Source organism: Astyanax mexicanus, chromosome 22, assembly GCF_023375975.1.
Source record: "Astyanax mexicanus isolate ESR-SI-001 chromosome 22, AstMex3_surface, whole genome shotgun sequence".
In the NCBI taxonomy this organism is placed as follows: domain Eukaryota; kingdom Metazoa; phylum Chordata; class Actinopteri; order Characiformes; family Acestrorhamphidae; genus Astyanax; species Astyanax mexicanus.
The window spans coordinates 37,382,564-37,402,819 of record NC_064429.1 but is presented as its reverse complement, the minus strand read 5'-3'; the positions used below and the strand labels follow the sequence as shown (position 1 = coordinate 37,402,819).

At 41.9% G+C, this 20,256-nt stretch overlaps 1 protein-coding gene across 3 annotated transcripts in view; it reads right to left on the bottom strand.

Moving 5' to 3' along the window:
• Window positions 1-20,256, bottom strand: part of tet3 (tet methylcytosine dioxygenase 3) — a 75,423-nt gene that overhangs the window by 19,372 nt on the left and 35,795 nt on the right. For 2 of the 3 annotated variants that reach the window (XM_022664714.2, XM_049470686.1), the window contains 2 exons: window positions 10,412-13,382; window positions 2,899-2,989 (listed from right to left, as the gene is read on the bottom strand). In XM_022664714.2, coding sequence (XP_022520435.2) covers window positions 2,899-2,989; window positions 10,412-13,382 — 3,062 coding nt within the window. Of the gene's footprint in view, window positions 1-2,898; window positions 2,990-10,411; window positions 13,383-16,680; window positions 18,223-20,256 lie in introns of those variants that run through there. The other variant, XM_049470685.1, reaches the window with a different exon arrangement.

The following is a 20,256-nucleotide window of genomic DNA, read 5'->3' as shown; positions in this document are numbered from 1 at the left end:
AATTACAGAGCAGTACGGGTACAACAGATTACGGTGCTGGTGATTCTGTATCTACTTGTTCCTCATTTCTACTGTATTTTGAGTCAGGGATGGTCTCACAGAACAGAAGAAAGAGACAGACAGAGCGGGAGAGACAGACAGAGCGAGATAGACAGAGAGAGAGAGAGAGAGAGAGAGAGATGGAAATAGAGTGAGGGGAGGAGGATAAGGGAAGTAGAGTAAACAGTAGAGGAGATGCCAGTTCACAGCTGTGGAAGTGTCTGGTGCCAGGATCCTGTAGATACGGCTCTACTATAACCCTCAGCAGAATTAACACAACTCAACTCAACTGGGTCAACTTTTAAAATTCCTGCATTTCTCAGACTGAGAAAACAAATTCTTTGGCCATATTTTAGCATTTTGGCTAAATTTTGCAAATTTATCTTGAATTTGCAACCCACCCATTGACACTAAAGTGCTAATCAAATGCAAATGCAATCCGTTATGTAACTCACTGTTATATAATGCAGCTAATTTAATTGCATAAGGACTTTAGGTAACACTTTTTAATGACCTCTGTAGCCATAATGTATTAAATATGCATTAGAAATGTATTGGAAAGTGTTTTAAAAGCACTGACCGGTGGGATATGTGGGTGGGGTGTCCTGCATTAAATGTGGATGTTTAATTTCTGCCAAAGGTAATTCTATACACGGACAATTCTAACCAGGGTCTCTTCTAAAACCTAATCAGAAGTCACCACATGAAGTCAACTGAACCAAATTCCATAAGTTATTATAGTAAAGTGTGAAAACACAAATCACAAAAACTATTAAAAAAATTACAGAAAGGAACATTTTTTATTCACAACCAGCAGCAAACAAACTTCTGAGCTCGTTGCTAAGGTTAGCTAGCTTGTTGCTAGCTTCATTTCTCTCCTTGGTAGCATTAGTGTGTTAGCTAGCTTGTCGCTAAGATTAGCTAGCTTGCCGCTAAGGTTAGCTAGTTCATTGCTAATGTTAGTTCTCTGGTTAATGTTATGGTTAAAGTATGTCAGCTAGCTGAGCGCTAAGGTTAGCTAGATCTTTGTTAGCTTTATTCTTTCCTCGGTAACATTAGTATGTTAGCTCATCACTAAGGTTAGCTAGCTTGTCACTAACGTTAGCTTGTTGTCACTAATATTTAGCTTGTCACTAACTATTTCAATCCCCAGTGAGATTATTATGTTAGCTAATTTGTCGCTAAGGTTAGCTAACTCATCGTTTATGTTAGTTCTGTCCCCAGTAACATTAGTGTGTCAGCTAGCTTGTTGGATAGGTAAGCTAGCTCATCGCTAAGGTTAACTAGCTCATTGCTAAGGTTAGCTAGCTCGTTGGTAGCTATAGTTCTCTCCCCAGTCACATTAGTATATCAACTAGCTTGTAATTAAGATTAACTGGCTCATTCTTAAGGTTAGCTAGCATACTGCTAACAGTAGTTGCCTTCCTGGTATCATTAGTATTTTAGCTAGCTCATTGCTAAGGTTAGCTAGATCATAGTTAGCTTTATTCTCGCCCCAGTAACATTAGTGTGTTAGCTAGCTTGCCGCTAAGATTAGCTAGCTTGCCGCTAAGGTTAGCTAGTTCATTGCTAATGTTAATTCTCTGGTAACATTAGTATGCCAGTTAGCTGAGCACTAAGGTTAGCTAGCTTGTTACTAAGATTAGCTAGCTTATTGCTAACATTTGTTCCCTCCCTGGTAACATTATGTGTGTTATCTAGCTAGTTGCGTAAGTTAGTTAGCTCATCTCAAAGATTAGCTAGCTCGCCACAAGCTTTAGTTCTCTTTCCGGTATCATTATTATGATAGCTAATTCGTCACTAAGGTTAGCCAGCTCATCGCTTATGTTAGTTCTGTCCCCAGTAACATTAGTTTGTTAGCTAGCCTGTTGGTTAGGTTAGCTAGCTCATCGATAAGGTTAGCTAGCTCATTGCTAGCTATAGTTCTCTCCCCAGTAACATTAGTATATCAGCTAGCTTGTCACTAACGTTAATTAGCTCATTCTTAAGGTTAGCTAGCATATTGCTAATGGTAGTTGCCTTCCTGGTATCATTAGTATTTTAGCTAGCTCGTGGTTAGCTGGCTCGTCACTAATGTTAGCTAGCTTTGCACAATATTTAGTTATTTCCTGGTAACATTAGTGTGTCACTTAGCTTGTTGCTTAAGTTAGCTAGCTTATCGTTAATGGTATTTCTCTCCCCAGTAACATTAGTGTGTTAGTTAGCTTGTTGCTTAAGTTAGTTAGCTTATTTCTCTCCCCAGAAACAATTGTGTGTTAGTTAGCTCATTAACGTTAGCTCCCTCCCTGGTGGCATTAGTGTGTAAGCTAGCTCGTCACTAAAGTTAGCTAGCTTTTAGCTAGCTTTAGTTCTCTCCCTGGTAGAATTAGTGTGTTAGCTAGCTTGTTTCTAAGGTTAGCTACCTTTCGCTAGCTTCAGTTCTCTCCCTGGTAGCATTAGTGTGTTTGCTAGCTCGTCACTAAGGTTAGTTAGCTTTTCGCTAGCTTTAGTTCCGTCCCTGGTATCATTAGTGTATCTAGCTTGTCTTTTCTCAAGTCAGGACTTATTGCTGTATATTGGTCAATTATAACTGCAACAACACACTATATTTAAAATATATAAATATATACTTTTGGATCGTGTTAAATTTCAGAAAACCCTGATTAATACAGTGTATTCAGTATCACAGTATCCAGTATCTTGATAAGACACATGACCCACAATCCATATTATGTGCAGCTTGATCCCAAATATCACGTTTACCCTCCAGTGAAGAACAGGCTCTATAAAAAGACTCTCTCAGAAACTGATGAAGGGAAAAGAGACGCCGTGAAGGACGAATGAAGGTTAAATGGACCAGACTGGACCAGAGGATCTCACCTGCCCTCCATCAGCTCTCGTATAGACGCCACAGTGGGGCCTGATCCCAAATGATTGTAGTAGGGTCCTTCATCTTTCTCCAGGATTTGCTCTGCAGGAGGAGAGAGAGATAAAGAGACAAAAATGAAAAGTCAGTTGAATTAGAGAGCAGTTAAAAATGATGAGTTTCTTTGATTTTACCAAATTAAAAACCTCTGGAATATAATCAAGAGGAAGATGGATGATCACAAACCATCAAACCACCAAACTGAACTGCTTGAATTTTTACACCAGGAGTAAAGCAGCATAAAGTTATCCAAAAGCAGTGTGTAAGACTGGTGGAGGAGATGCCGAGATGCATGAAAAAAAACTTGTATTATTTGAGGTCTGAAAGTTCTGCATTTTTTTTCTTATTTCAGTCATTTCTCATTTTCTGTAAATAAATGCTCTAAACTGCGTAAAATTTGAGTAGAATTTGGGAGGAATGTTGTCTGTAGTTTATAGAATAAAACAACAATGTTCATTTTACTCAAACATAAACCTATAAATAGCAAAATCAGAGAAACTGATTCAGAAACTGAAGTGCTCTCTTCATTTTGTACAGCTGTATTCTACTAAATTTAAGAAAATACACTAAAGCATCTTAATCTAGTAAAGTGAGGATAAAATGTTCAGTTGGTTTTAATCCTAAATAAACAGATGTAAATTCACTGTTCAGCTCTTATTATTAGTGGTGAAACCCAAGGCTCTATCCTGAGACCTCGCTTGTTCTCTTTATATGTGCTTACACTGGGAAAGAATAAATCCAAAAAATATAACATTTAATATGATATCAGGGCAAGTGTGATAGACCTAGCAGAATGTTTTGCGTGTCTTCCAATGATAACATTTGAATATTTTCTTTTTTTAGTATTTAAAATACTTAAATAAGCCCTAATTACATCCTGACAAGAGCTAGAAATGAACTAGAAATGAACTAGAAATTAAGTTTAATTAGAGCAGTTTAGTCTCTAGAAACAAACTAGAAATTAGTTAGAAATGAACCAGAAATTAACTAGAAATTAACTAGAAACAAACTAGAAATTAACTAGAAATTAACTAGAAATGAAGTAGAAATGAACCAGAAATTAACTAGAAATTAACTAGAAACAAACTAGAAATTAACTAGAAATTAACTAGAAATGAAGTAGAAATTAACCAGAAATTAACTAGAAATGAACTCTAAACAGAGCAGTTTAGTCTCTAGAAACAAACTTGAAATAAACTAGAAATGAACTTGAAATGAACCAGAAATGAATTAGAAATGAACTCTAAACAGAGCAGTTTATTTTCTAGAAACAAACTAGAAATGAAATAGAAATTAAGTTTAAACAGAGCAGTTTAGTCTCTAGAAACAAACTAGAAATTAGTTAGAAATTAACTAGAAATAAATAAACTAGAAATGAACTAGAAACAGAGCAGTTTAGTCTCTGGGCCTGAGAAAACACCAGACACACCCTGGTGCCAATGTTGCTACAAGATTACAATAAAAAATAAAATAATAAAAAATAAAAACACCCAGATGGTTCGAGGGAGCTTTCAGAAGAGGGCGAGTCAGAGTGAGTCAGAGAGAGAGAAGGAGAGAGAGAGAGAAGGAGAGAGAGAGAGAGAGAGAAGGAGAGAGAAGGAGAGAGAGAGAGAGAGAGAGAGAGAGAGAAGGAGAGAGAGAGAGAGAGAGAGAGAGAAGGAGAGAGAGAGAGAGAGAGAGAAGGAGAGAGAAGGAGAGAGAGAGAGAGAGAGAGAGAGAAGGAGAGAGAGAGAGAGAGAGAGAGAGAGAAGGAGAGAGAAGGAGAGAGAGAGAGAGAGAGAGAAGGAGAGAGAGAGAGAGAGAGAGAGAGAGAGAGAGAGAAGGAGAGAGAGAGAGTGGGCGAGAGACTCAGAGGGAATCTGAGGTCATATTCCTCTATGGGTGTTAGTAGGGATATGGGCGGGACCAGTGGGAGGAAGTGACAAAATGAAAAGCAGAAAAGCAGAAAAGCATGCGAGGCATGCGGAGACTGCAGCCCAAATAACCCAACAAACACTGCACTGCTGTAACGCTATTCATTACGCATATAATCTAACGCTCCGCTAATGTTTCTTCATATTTACTGAGAGAGAGAAAAATGAGCACTTCAGTTTCTCCCAAATTCCAAGATTTAATTTAGAGCATTTATTTACAGAAAATGAGATTTCAGACCTCAAATAATGCAAAGAAAACAAGTTCATATTCATAATGTTTTAAGAGTTCAGAAATAATCAATATTTGGTGGAATAATCCTGGTCTTTAATCACAGTTTTTTTTAATGCATCTTGGCATCATGTTCTCCTCCACCAGTCTTACACACTGCTTTTGGATAACTTTATGCTGCTTTACTCCTGGTGTAAAAATTCAAGCAGTTCAGTTTGGTGGTTTGATGGTTTGTGATCATCCATCTTCCTCTTGATTATATTCCAGAGGGTTTAAATTTGGTAAAATCAAAGAAAATTTTACTTTAAGTTTTTTTTTTAACATAAAGGTTAAGACAATGTCTAAAATGTTCCTTTAAAGTGTTTAATCTTCAAAGTAGCTTCATTGTAGCTTTTGCTCCTTCATAAGCTACTGTATAGGAAGCCGTGTCCAAACTTTTGACTGGAGCTGTAGTCACTTTTTGACATAAATCTGTAAATCTGGCAGTACTTTTAATTGCATTAGAATTTGATGATGAATGGACCAATAGAAATGCTCCAAAATGACATAAAATCATAAAATTATTTTAGATTTAAAGTAAAAAGGGTTGTGTTCTTCTACTGTAAAGTTGATGTTTTTAATAGATGAGAACCTGAAAGTATTTTCTGTATAAAATTACATCTTTTTTTAAGTTATTTAGCTTATTACAGCTTAATTATTGCGCAATGTTTAAATACTTATGCAAAATGATCATTTTATGATGAAAGTTAGTTATATTTTGTAGAAGTTTAACCTTTTATGTTAAGTTTTTTTTTATAAACAGACAGATAAGCAGATAGACAACATTCATTTAACATCATATTCAGATTAGAACCTGGAGGTTTCAGACGGTCATGTGACATATTTATTGAGCACTTTTCTTTATAAAATTATGCAGTTTTAAAATAATTTTAGTAGTCACATTTGCATTAATCTGGGAATCTGGCAGTACTTTATATCGCATTAGAATTTAATAATGAATGAACCAATAGAAATGATCCAAAACGACTTAAGAATGTTACAAATGTTGTTTTCTTCTACTGTAAAGTTGACGTTTTGCAGATGTTTGATGTTTTATTTTATCTTTTTGGCAGACAGACAGATGAGCAGATAGACAGTATGAGTTTAGCAGGTGATCTACACCATGTGTTACGCGGTGGTACCCGTGCCCGTGGCTGTGGGCGTCGGGTTACGCTGTGTTTATACGGTATCGTTGACAGGGGAATGTGTGTGGAGGGGTTTTACTATGGCGACTGGTTGCCGGGTGACCTTCACTCCTGGTTACAGTTAAAAGCCCAAACAAGTGTTGTGCAACAGCTGTTCACCCCCCGGCCCCCACCAACTAAAACATATATAAATACATACTGTACATGAAAGTATAGGGTGTGTGTCAAAATTAATATATAATACTTTCTCAATGAGTCTTCTTACATTTTACTGTGTTTTTGTCAATAACTCTTAAGCTTTCATATAAAAGCCCATCTAAATCTAATATATAAAATGATCCTATTTCTAAGAATATAACATACTACATAAACTTTGAAAGTGAAAAAAACCCTTTAAAGACACTTTTAACAGGCATTTATTACAGACTTTTCTACATTTTGCATTCCCTGATTGAGATTAAGTTAAATCTTAAGTGAATTGATGACTTATTAGTAAAGAAACCTTTCAATTTTTCTTTGTTTACAGTTTCTTTAAAGTAGTGGTGAACAATATCAAGGTTAAAATGTTGAAAAATCTCAAAACAAAACTATTTAATTTTCTGTCCAAACCATGTATCTTCTGAGTTTTATACTGTGCATAATGCTTTCGATGATAATGCTATTAAATTGTGTTAAATAAAAAAAAAATACAGCTCTAGAAGAAATTAAGACACCATTTAAAAATGATGAGTTTCATTGAGTTTACCAAATTAACAACAACAAAAAAACTCTGGAATATAATCAAGAGGAAGATGGATGATCACAAACCATCAAACCACCAAACTGAACTGCTTGAATTTTTACACCAGGAGTAAAGCAGCATAAAGTTATCCAAAAGCAGTGTGTAAGACTGGTGGAGGAGAACATGATGCCAAGATGCATGAAATTAAAACTGTGATTAAAAACCAACCAGTGTTATTCCACCAAATATAGATTATTTCTGAACTCTTAAAACTTTATATTATTTGAGGTCTGAAAGCTTTGCATCTTTTTTGTTATTTCAGTCATTTCTCATTTTCTGTAAATAAATGCTCTAAATGAGACTATTTAGTAGTTTTATATTTAGGAGCCGTTTATAAAACAACATAAAACAATTCTGAAAATGTACCAAAAGCACCCAAAACCCTGATCTCTCATGTACACTGAATACATCCTTCTAGATAAACGGGCCAATAGAAATCTACTGGTCAAAAATGACTTTTAGTTTTCGTGGTATTAAAGTAAATAAAAATACATATTTATTAAGTTTCCCTTTATTTGTTCACAGTTTAAACTAGTTTTTGCTCAGCAGAAACGTCTAGTTATTATAACTCAGGATTCCAGAATCCCACGCCTCCTTTTTTACGCCAAAAACTAAAAAAAAAACTAAAATAAATGAAAGGAGGGCGAGTGAAAGATGTGTGAAGAGCAGGGAGGTTCCACTCTATCTCCTCCTGCCCTGACCTCCCTCCCGCCTCCCCGTTTTAATGTCTAACCACTGTAAACACACCCCGGCATCACATGATCTACGAGCCTAAACACTTTATCAGGTCCGCAGCCCCCGGCCAGCTCTCGCCGCTCGCACTGTAAAACAGTAAAGCTTTTAAAAGTAAAGATTTCGGTGGATTAAAACTAAAACAGCGCTCTGTAAAATAACAGCAAGTGTTCTATATAGACAAGCCGAGTGCGTGGGTAACATAACCAACTGGAAACAAACAAAAAAAGAGGTAGAACTAGATCCAACTATCCATATCACCAAATTATATATTCAGATTTTATAAATAAATATGATTCCTTAAATATAAATTGGGTTTTTATTAAATATAAAAATACACAAGCATCAAAATCGATATTGTTACACACACAAGATTAAGAGTTATTCATTAAAAAGGTAGAAAGTCCCAAATTTTACCTTTCTGATTTTTTGTGTCCGAAGTTTTTCTTCGTCTGAGTTCGGTGAGGATGATCAATAGTCATACGACACCTAGAGTTCCACAATTTATATTTTGTAATGCACAGAGTCAAGCAAACAATTAATTTTTCTGATTCTGAGATCACATCATTAAAAATACCATTTTTTAATATACCAAGTTTTCGGATTAATTGAGCATGTGAGGTTTATAGTTTTTAATTGCTTCCCACACTTTTCTTTACGATTTTTTTTTACTTCTTTACTTTTTTTATATATAGGTTATTTAGCTTATTATAGATACTTATCACACAATGTTCAATACTTTATGCACTGAAATGACTGCATAAAGAAAGAGGCTTAACCTTTAAATAGTTTAGACATTAGATTATTATGATAAAGATGATATTTAGGTTGTTACACAAACCCAATTTAAATATAAATTGGGGTTTTGACCCAAATAAAAACATTTATAATAAAATTAGACATGTCCTATATGAGCATATGATTAATTACAGAGATACACAAATAAATGAATACCAATTATCTGAATAATTACGTGATATATCTTGGCTAATATCTATTAGAAGACTTCCTGTAAGAGTTGTAGTCAAGTGAAGTCATTTTGTAAAAACTTGCCCTTTGTAAAAGTGCCCCATGCAAAACTGTGACCATGATAAAACTCTGGAACATTTTTTATTTGAGTGCGAAAGATCTAAACAAGTATGGGAAGCAATTAAAAACTATAAACCTCTTTGGTATTTTTAATGATGTACTCTCAGAATCAGAAAAATAAATTGTTTGTTTGTTTGACTGTGCATTACAAAACAAATTATGGAACACTAGACGTCGTATGTCCATCGATCATTTATATGGGTCAGTGAATCAGTTTTTAAACAAATCATCATTGAACTCAGACGACGAAAGGTTTTGGACACAAAAAGTCAAAAAGGTAAAACTCTGGACTTTCTATCTTTTTAATGAATAACGCCAGCGCTCGCCCCTCGCCTCTCGGACTGTAAAACAGAGGCAGAGCGGCTCGTGGAGCTCAGGAACGTCTGGCTGCCTCTGACCCGACGCGACACAATGGACCCCTTCTGTAGGGGCTATTGTTCCTGCTGCCTCCCCCAGAGAGAGGCCCTGTGGACGGGCTGCCGGCGCTGAGCGAGGACCCCGAGCTCGAGCTCGCATTCTCAGACGAGGGACGGCACTGCCGGGACGAACGTGCCGAGGCAGAAGTGATACAGAGCGGCGAATAAGAAAGGAAAACAAGGGATTGGAGCGAGGTCTGAATCGGCGTAGGTTGCGGCCGTGGAAGCAATGGAATATCTTAATCTTGTATATCAATAAAGGGTGTGATTCCCTTGATAAGGAGTAGTTATAAACACACAAAAAGCTAACACGGCTAACAACAAAAGAATGCTACCTCACTGAACCTCATTGAAACTCATTTTCATTTAAGAACCTGGAAGTTTTGGGTGGGTATTTTCTGGTCGTTTGCTTTGTTTCAAATAAGTTATGCTTTGTTCCTTTTTTTACTTCTTTACTTTTTTATATATAGGTTATTTAGCTTATTATAGATACTTATCACACAATGTTTAAGACTTTATGCACTGAAATGACTGCATAAAGAAAGAGGCTTAACCTTTAAATAGTTTAGACATTAGATTATTATGATAAAGATGATATTTAGGTTGGATCATCAGCTGAACCATGGTTTTTTGAATGAATGAAGTAAAACAAGCTAAATTTAACATGTTGTCACGTGACACGGCAATACGGGTGCAACAGATTGCAGTGCTGGTGATTCTGTTTCTACTTTAACTTTAGTTTAACCCTTAATTATAAACACTAATAAAAGGAATCCAAAAGGAAATCTGTTGCACTCATTCTGCTGTGTGATGCACCTGCACTCAAAAGGAATCAGATTCTACCAACGAGCTAGAATTCAGCACAGCACCTGGAAATGCACCTCATCTATTTGACGAGAAGAGACTATTTAGCTGAAATAGATGTTGATGACAGTATGTAGTAAAGTTTTTAGTGCACTAAAACTAACTGCACTAAATACAGAATAGCATGTAACTTTGATCCAGATAGATGTTTTTAACCTGTGCGACAGGTGTAACATGTTTTATTGCTGCAAGTTCCAAAATAGAGCAAAACCAGATCAGGAACCTTTGATTCTATGAACCTAGGATCTATGATACTCACCCACACAGTCACAGAGGGGGAATTCTGCTTGGTTGTCCTTCACAGGTGTGTCCAGCAGGTTCTTGGTTGGGGTATCCAAGTAGCGCAGTGGGGACTCCAGGAAACCTTTCAGCGAAGGTCCTGAAGCCAAAGCATCCTTTGTGGGAGTATCTAAATCATCTACTGTAGAGAAACAGCCGGTGGTGGACAGCACCGTTACACCACCCGAAGACTCGAGCTTCACCCGTTTGGGTGGGGGAGTAGAGGACATGGTGAAGGGGTCCGCCAGGATTCGGTGCTGCTGCTGCTGCAGATAGGCCTCCTGCGCTTGGGACAGGAGCTGTCCTGACGGCTTGATATCCATTTCACACTCCCCAGCTTCCTGTTTGATGGCAGGAAGTTGGCTGGAGGGAACTGGGGTTTCTTCTTTCTCTCCTGCAGCTTGATTCACATCTAGCTCTTTTTCCTTGTCTCCTTCTTGCATGGGCTCCGGCTGGCTCGAAGGGGCTGCGAGGGGGTTGTTTTGCTGCTCTGGGGATGGTGACTGGGGTCTGGTTTGTCCTGAGTTAGAGTTTTGTTGTGACTCTGTCACCGAAGATGGTCCAGGTCCCTGCCCCGGGGCGTCTGCAACAGAAGCAGAGGGCAAAGGATCCCCGAATTCCTCCTCAAACTGGCGAATCAGATCCTCAAATTTTGGGTCAAGGGAACCGAGGCCAGCTAAGGGTGGAGTTGTCTGAGATGTGGAGGTCTGAGGTGTGGAAGTGATAGCCTTACCTTCTGTGGTCAGGCCTGAGCTAGTCAGCCCTTCCTGGGTGTGGGGGGCAGGTACAGATGCAGGGGTGGAGATCGGGGGTGTGTTTCCAGACATAGGGGTACTACTGCTGTTGAAAATGGATTCCTGAGTTTGGGCTGGAGCTGCCTGGCTCAAAGCCACCTGAGAGGGGTTATATGGGGGTAGACATTGGGGGGACCCAACCTCCATGATGGGTAGAGATGGCGTCAGCTGGGATGGGGACGGCATACTCGCTGGCATGCTTGGAAGGGACTTTTGTATTGTGATCTGGTTCTGCGGGAGGAAGACCGGTTGCGAGGCCTTCTGCTTGGGCTTCTTGATGATGATCGGTTTAGGTTTAGGAAGAGGTGGACCCAAGGGGCTAAACTGTCCACCCACTTGCTGCTTGAGCATAGGAGAACTCTGCGTATTCTTTTTCTTCTTGGGCTCCTTGGGTTCTTGTTTAATGGCGAGAGTGCTTTCTTGTTGTGTCGTTTGTGGCCACCACTTGCGTAGGGTCTGGCACGCCATAGGTGACCGTGGACTGAAGGGTGGGGGACTGGAGAAGAGGTTACGTTTGTGATGAAGGTGCTGTTGCAGTGCTGCCTGAGTTGAGTGCCTAATGGATTGAGAAAACTGCTGACCCTGGAATTGCTGATGCTGCTGCTGGCCATTTACCATCCCAAACTGGCCCATTGCTCCACAAGCCTGACTTGGGTACTCCCCATTATCTACCTCCTGCTTGACGTAGGGCATTACTGGGTGGCCACCATTTTGGCCGTCCTTCAAATTCTGAGGCAGGCCAGGGAACCTAAAGGCAGCATTGGCATACTTTCCGCTGGTATCGCCCAGGAGTTGTTTCAGCTCAGACATTGGATCGCTGCCACTTTGGGAAGGTTGCGGAAAATGTGCCTGAGGCTCAGAGTTCATCATCATCCAGGGGTTTCTTGGAGAGCTTTTCACACAGCTTCCACCAGCGTCCTGCTGCCACTGCTGAGGAAAGGGGTTAGCGATGGATGGATGCGAGTTTGGGAAGGGGGAAGAAGACCCGTATTGGGAGGGGTGGGGAGCAGGACCTTGTGACGAAGGCCTGTGCTGATCCCATGAAGCAGGATCTTGTTGGGGAAAATGCCCAGGAGGTCCAGACTGGGCCATAGGGGAGGGAGAGGCTGATGACAGGGGGCCAGGTGATGAAAGCAATTGCATCCCATTTTGCGTCTGGGAGTGAGTTTGAGGAGAAGGATGGTGGCGGGAATTTCCACCGGCAGATTCACCGACACCCTCACTGGTGCCAGATAGCTGGGTTAGTGCCTCAATTGCAATAGCTGTTTGTAGGCTGACATTTCTCTCTTTTGCAATTGACAGCACACTGGGGGTACACTGAATAGGTGGCCGGGGTCCATAAGGTCTTGGACCTGGAGGTTGGTTGACAGGGTTCTGCAACTGAGATTCTGCAACTGACCCACAAGACGCATTTGTATCAGTGTGTTTAGGTTGGGGTTGAGACTGGTAGTGCTGTTGCTGTGTTTGGGGAGCACCTGACATCTTGAAAAGACCCTCGTCTTGTTTGTTGGCCGCCGTTTTGATCTTCTTTTCCAACCACTCCAGGTAGTCAGGACAGTCCGGACCCTCACAGTCACAGTTTGGTGGCTTATGACCATGCCTGGCTTGATTCAGTGCCGTCTGGAGGGTGTTCAGATCCTCCGGAGTGCAGTTTTTTTCACCATCACCACTCCATCCTTTCTGCTTAGCGTCATCCCCGCGACCACCCATTTCCTGGATGAACTTCTCATACAGCTGTGCAGTAGGGCTTTGAGAAGGCTTAGAAACATTGCAAGTGGACAGGGAGCCTGCACTAGCTGAGAAGGCCACCAGGGTCCTAGCGTTCTCCATGTCCACATTGTTCACCGAACTACCAGCAGCATGGTCGCTCCATCCGGCCTGCTGCTGCTGGGGGTTCGATGCCCCTATAGGATGACCAGGCCCCCAGCCCTGTGACTGGGGAAGACATGCTAACGTCTCCTGACGGTGGTGGTTCTGCTGATGCTGATCCCTGGTCAAAGTTCCAGCTTCATTGCCATTCGCCTCCTCTCCATTTCCCGCATGGTTCAGTCCACTGGACGGTTCCTGGTTCAAGACGCCTTTCTCCAGGCGGTCATGGTCAATTTCCATCTGGCCACTTCCTCTGGGGCCATCCACTGAACCCACCCCTGAAACAGTCTGTAAAAGACAAAAGGGATCAAAACGTTAGAACTTTTACACTTTTAAAAAGACTAGTAACTATAGCTTTACATAGGGTTAAATTATTAACATCATGTACACAGTCATCATTGTCAGCATCAGATTTTGTCCAAAAGGTCTTAAAATGGTTTAGGTACTGCAAATACAGTGTTTAAACTGATTTATCACAGCTTTATTACTAAATGTATTAGCTAATTTCCAAAATCCTTTATGGGTCGACCAGGGCAGTGCATTGTCCCTCAATGATCCAATGTTTCCTGCCACATCCTGCATCTTTTATACATATTTGCATTTATATATCTCTTATATCATTTATATATCACAAATCATCTAACAATCTGGTGTTGATGCCTCTTGAAACTGTTCTGAAATACTCAAAATCCAATTTTATAATTTGAGATAAGTAATGCCTGCGTGCAATCAGTGTATATCCAAAGCTCTTTACATTTCTTTCTTACTTGTGCATGCAGATTTCAGTGGAAATTTAAATTGGGATTCACAACAAAAAGCCAATTTTATTTAAAAAATTTCCTTCAAGGCTTCTGGTAAGGCAGTACAAAATCCCATATACTAAGTAAAAGCAATTCATATTTGGCTTTCAGATGCAAACATGCTATGCTCTTATTTCAGGTCAGCAATGCTGACAGGGTTTATAGCTTATTCCCAAGGTCACAACTGAGGCGTACTGTACACTTGCCCTAAATCAGGGCTAAAGGACTTCTATTCAACAGCTATTTCAGATGAATGGTGTTGGTTGGAGGAGCTCAGCTTGTGTTTCTGTAAATGAAGTTATTGTTTGTGAGAAACTAACTGGTGGGAGTAAGAAGGCATCCTACTGGAATGCTTTTGGGCTTGTTTTCTAGCATTTTATTTGCTTGATGAAAATCTCCATTGAACAAAAACTTGTAGTCTAGACACTAGGCTTAATCTCGGTCCAGAAATCCCTATCCAATGCAACAGGTATACCATACATCACATATAAGTCTATAACTTGAAACTAGACAAGAGTACTGTACTGTGGTCTCTTAGCAACATTGTTAGCAACCGGGTAAAAGCAAAAGTGCAGCCATGCAGTGCAAAGATAATAGACCATGACTCAAAAGAGCATTAGTACTCGTCTCTAGAATATTAGGAAGCTACAGAAGCAAAGGCACATCCAACCGAGCTTCAGACGTGGGGTGAGCGATTCTGAGAAAACCCTCTTTTGTCTGTAATGTGGAGAAGTGCTTCACGAGGGAGGATCTGGTGGCTGCATTGAGGGTTTCAGAATGTTTACTGAGCAGTTCTCTCAGTTCTCAACACGAAAGTGCATCGTGCACTTCAGCTGACATTTAATGGCAGCAGTTCAGTGAAGAGACACCTTCTGAATCTTCTGAATCATCTTATTTATCTGAATCATGTCACAGACTTGGTAGGAGTTACTGAAACTTACAGTTCTGATCAAAGCCTTTTATTCCATGTCTTAAACCTCATCAAAACACCTGAGCTCTTTGTTTAATTCACTCACAAAGGTCAATTTAACAGCACGCAACTGGAAACCTTTGAGTCTATTTTCTAATGCAACAAAACTTCCACTTCCATTCCAAATTGTGGCAAAAAAGATATGAATTAAGTTGTCTTTCTATGCCAACTTACAGTTGTGACAAAAAGCTTAGCTAAAATTTACTAAAATGGAGAGATTTAACTTCATTCATTAATAACATCCACCAAACATTTGGGAGTACAAATGCACCAGACAGTTCTGGTGAGCAATGCAGAACCAGCTTTTCAGAATATATAAAAAGTAAACTTTGGAAATATTTGGCCATTTTAGGGCCAGTTGTTTCTAGTCACCAGCCAACTGTGCTGAGAGGGACTTAGTCTTAGTTCTAAACAAATAATCTTTGTTAAAAAAAACTTTCCACCTTGCTAATTTGTCAATTTTGTTACATTTCAGACCAACCAGACCAACCTTCTGAACATGCTAATTAATTGTGACAAGTCTACAAGAAGTTAAACAAACCTAATTGGGCCTCAAAGGTGGAGGAAGAAACCTTGTGAGGAACCAACACTCAAAAAGGATAGGGTACCCATCCTCCTTTGGTTCCTCCAAAACTACATACATATTATACTACACATGTTATCATTGCATGTGTTATCCATTAAATCATGTTATTGTTATCTATTAATAAAACAGGCCCGTTCTTCTAAGTATTTCAACACTTTCAATTCATCTTCTCTACACGGCGTCTTCTTGTGTCTTCCACACAGAAGTGGAAGTTCACGAAACTCTGTTCTATTATGTGTCTGCCGGGCAGATAAGTGTAGCTTACAAACCGTAACGCCCACTTGTCATGCGGCCAAACCACACAACTCTTATGACACACTTTTGTTTTCCTCTTTTTTTATTTGTAAGTGGTGGGAAACCTTACGAAGACACTTGCGCACCACAAACAAAGTATGACTTTGTAATTCTACTAAACGTAGATTAGCTACTATGCCCTAGATTTCGAGATTCCGCTTATTTTTCTCACGCTATGCAATACTTGCGCACCGCTACGCAACCGAAAACACACACCTTTCCAGCGCTCTCTGATGACAGAGCGGAAAAAAAGCACGTGTTCAAGCAACTATTTGTGGCTTGCCCCGGCCCTGCCGCTCTCACACACTCCAACACACTCCAGCACTACCAAAACATCAACACGCCCAACCAGATGGGGCTGCCTGACTCGTTTTACCCGGCTTTAAAGCGTTCGCCGGTGAACGAAGCAGTGCGCGAGTGTGTGTGCGTGCAAGTGAGTGTGTGTGTGTGCGGGTGGAAGCCTTTTAAACAAAACGTGCAGCACACGAGTTCTGTCATGGATCCATATCTTCACACACTCCCAATACACACTCACAGTGATAGTACACACACACAGACACACAGACACTCACAACAGATACAATCCAGAAAGGATGACAGCACAAAGCAGAGAGCGAGACCGGCAGGGAGGGTGGGGGGTGGCAGGGGGGGGGTGCACTGTGTGTGTATGTTGGGAGGGGGTGGGGGTGCCTGGGAGCAGACAGCTGAACACAAATCCACACGGATAGACACACACACACATTTATATATACACTATATATTTATATATATATAGACTATTTACAACAACCTGTATACTGATAATAGAAGTCCAGTGCCCTGGACAAGAACCACAAAGCAGGAGGGAGCCGGCAAAAGAAAAAATGAACAAATAAAAGAAAAAACGAAAACAAAAGCAAAGAAAAAAGAGAAAACAGATAGAATCCGGCTACTCACGCTGATCGTTCTGTCCGGTCGGTAGACGGAAAAGACGGCGGAGGGAGGAGTGGACAGGAAAAGTGCATGGAACGACAAATGCCGAGAGACACCGTGCAGGGAACAGACAAGCCGGTCACAAGCTAACCTGGGCTTCCTCCTTTCCTTTCTTTCTTTCCTTTCTGCAGCCTCCCTCTCTTTCTCTTTTTCTCTCTCCTTCTTTCTTTCTTCCCTTCGCCTCGGTCGGTCAGTCAATCCGTAAATCCGTCAGTGCGGCAAGCAACACATGCACTCGCTCACAAGACACACTTAAACACTCACACACACACTCGTACACTCGCACGCATACACTCACTCACTTGATAGGTCGGTCGGTCGGTCGCACGCAGGCACTCGCACGCACACACTCACTCACTCACTCTCTCTCGCATGCACGCGCACACTTGCTCGATCACTCGCGCAAACACACACACACCTCCCCCCACACACTCGCCTGCGTCCCTCTCTCTCTCTCTCTCTCTCTCTCTGTCTGTCTCTCTGTCTGTCTTTCTCTTCTTCCTTATCCTCCTCCTCCTGCGCCTCCTGCCACTGCCACCGCCACCACCACTGCTGCTGCCACCGCCGCTTTTGCTCTCTTTTTCTCTCGCTCTCTATCTCTCGCTCTCTCTTGTCGCCGTCCTCACATTATGTCTCCGCGCTCCTCCCTTCCTTCCTCCTCTCTCTGTATTCCCTCTCTGTGTCTCTCTCTCTCTCTCGCTCTCTCTCTCGCTCTACCCTTTCGCGTCCGCAGACCGACTACTGCGCTTAGCCTCTACAAACCCCTCCTCTCCCTCTCTTTATCTCTCTCTTTCTTTCTCTCTCTGTGTCTTTCGCTCGCTTGTACTCATACTCGTTTGCTCTCTCTCTCTCTCTCTCTCTGTCTCCCTCCCCCCTGTCTTCTCTTTCTCTCTCTCTCTCTCCCTCCACCCTCCCTCCTCCTCCTCCTCCCAGTCCCTCTTGCCTCCTCCCCCCTCTGCTTTTCAGCTAGCGCAGTGCGAGAGAGGCCATTATCTGACTCACACTGGGCACGTAGTATGGAATGGAGGAGGAAAGCGCCGGCGAGCGAGGGAAGGGAGGGACGCGAGTGGACGGGCCGGCAGCCTGCTAGCGGCAGGCTCAGGCGAGGAGGGGACAGGGGACAGGCGCTTAGGCGGCGAAAGAAAGGCAGGAAAAGATTGTAAGAAAGACGGAAAGGAAGCAGCAAATTCAACGTCAAAATACGCTTCTTTTCTTAGCCCCCTCAAACAAGAAGATGAGACAGATATAGCGAGAGATTAGCCGCTGTTGGGTATTTATTCGAATTGTGTTTATTTTTTTGTCACTGGCTTCTCCTTTTCTCTCTTTGGCTCGACAACATGGAGGACGCAGCTGTTTCTGCTGTTTCTCCAGACTTCCCTGCAGCCTCCTTTCTCTCGTCTCTCCAAGCTTTCCACCACATTCATATTCGCTGCTAAAATTATCAGCAGCACAAAAAAAAATACATAAAGGCTTTAATGGAAGCCAGACAGGCAGGAGAAGTGGCAGGAAGAGCGGCAGGGGAAGCGGCAGGAAAAGCAGCAGCAGAAGCAGCAGTGGCGGCTGCGGCTCTAGCCTAATATTCCCTCGCTTCATATATACAACAAAAACAGATATGTATACACATATATATTTATATCGTTTATTCCAACAGCTCCGTTTCTTGTACAGGAGAATTACACAAACCAAATTGCAATCGCTGACGCTCAGAGTAGCCGCTTCGCCACTTTAGTCATCGCCTTGTCATGTTTAGCCCGTTTCGGTCTCCAACTCAACGCGCCGTCGCCTTGCTCGGCGGAAACACTGAGTGTAAATAGGAAAGGGCATTTTGTTGGAAATGATAATACCTCTTTATCCGTACCGTATGCAGAGCGCGAGAGACGGAAACGCAGCGGATTTTGCTGAGACACAGCTGCAGCTCTTCCCGAGTTACGCAGCGGTTTGAGGGATCACACAGCAATACCAGGCTATTACGCTGTGCCACGCTTCCTCTGGGCGAAGCGGCGGACAGTCGCTTACAGAAATGGGATATGCGTTTGTGCATATATGTGATATATTTATAAATATTTATATGTATATATGTATATTTGTGAGCCTGTCCAAAGGAGTATACAGAAAGCGTTCCAGTGGATGTTAAACTGGATGCACAGCAAAGAGAATGCAAAAATAAGAGGCACTAAGAAACACCAGTGAGACCAAAAGAAAAACACCAAGAGAAAGACAGAGACAGCGAGCGATAGTGAAAGAGGAAGGCTTGAGGAAGCAAAGAACCGCAATCAGGCACACATAATCTTTCCAAAACGAAACAGTCGCTGCCTGGCGCAAGCACACGTCTCAAGCAACTCGAGCGGCTGTGTTCAAGAGCTTGTCCTCGGTGGTTCGTCCTCAGCAATTCGTCCACCAGGACGTGAAGAAGAAAGAGAAGGAGAAGGGGAAAATGTGATAGGATGGAGGGATGACAGGCTCCAGAAGAGCTGAAGAGCCGTAGAGTTGAAAAGACAACTAATAGAAAGACGAGGCGGACGAACTGCTCCGAACGCAAAACAAAACAACCTCCAGCCTACCCTGCCCTTTAAATCTTCCTGCTCTGCCTGCCTGCTTCCTTAGCACCGGGCTTGTTTAGCTCCAGCCCTTGCTCTCGCTCCTGCTCTCGCTCTTGCTGTTGCTCTCGCGCCGGCTTCAGCTCCAGCTCCAGTTCGAGTTAGCTGCCTGCCCATGGTCCGCTCAAGCTCAGTCCTCTTCTCACTCTCTTTAATCTCTTTTTCACTTTCACTCTTCCTCTCGCGCTCTTTTTCCTCGCGAGCCGCTGGCCGGGTTTGTTATTTGGAAGGCTTTGGCAAACAATCTCTCGCTCGCTATCTCTCCCTCGGTCTCTCTCGCGTTTCTTTTCCCTATTCTGGTGCTCTCTGATAGTTTCTCTCGCTCTTTATTACTGGAGCTCTCTCGCGCTTGTTCTGTCTGTGCTGTGTCGGCTTTGGACAGGCAGATGAGAGTGAGCCTTTCTTGCTTCTCTTGCTTGCCTGGCTTCCCTCGCTTCTTTCGCGTCTCTCACGTGTCTCGCTCTTGCGCTCTCTGGTCCTGTCACTGGGGTTGGCACAGTCGACACTGGCACTCGTACAGCAGAGACTAGACAACCCCAAACACACACACACACACATATATACACACACAAACACACACACACACTGAAGGAAGCCTGGGCGGAGAGGCAAAAGTGCTCAGTCACTGGTGGTGGGTAAGTGGGTGAAGAGCGAGGGAACACAGGGAAACGAAGAGAAAGAGAGAGAGAGAGACAGAGAGAGAGAGGGGTAACACTCTCTTGCATCACCAAAATCTGCCAACCAAACCGAGTGTATATATGTATTTATGTATATATATATATATATATATATATATATATATATATATATATATATGGGTGGGCAGTGTGTGTGTCATGCCACACAATATGAAGGTGCCTACCCTGCATCCACACAAATATACAAAGATAAATGCTCATTCACTTGCCCCTCCCACTTCACTCTCTCTCTCTCTCTTTTTCTC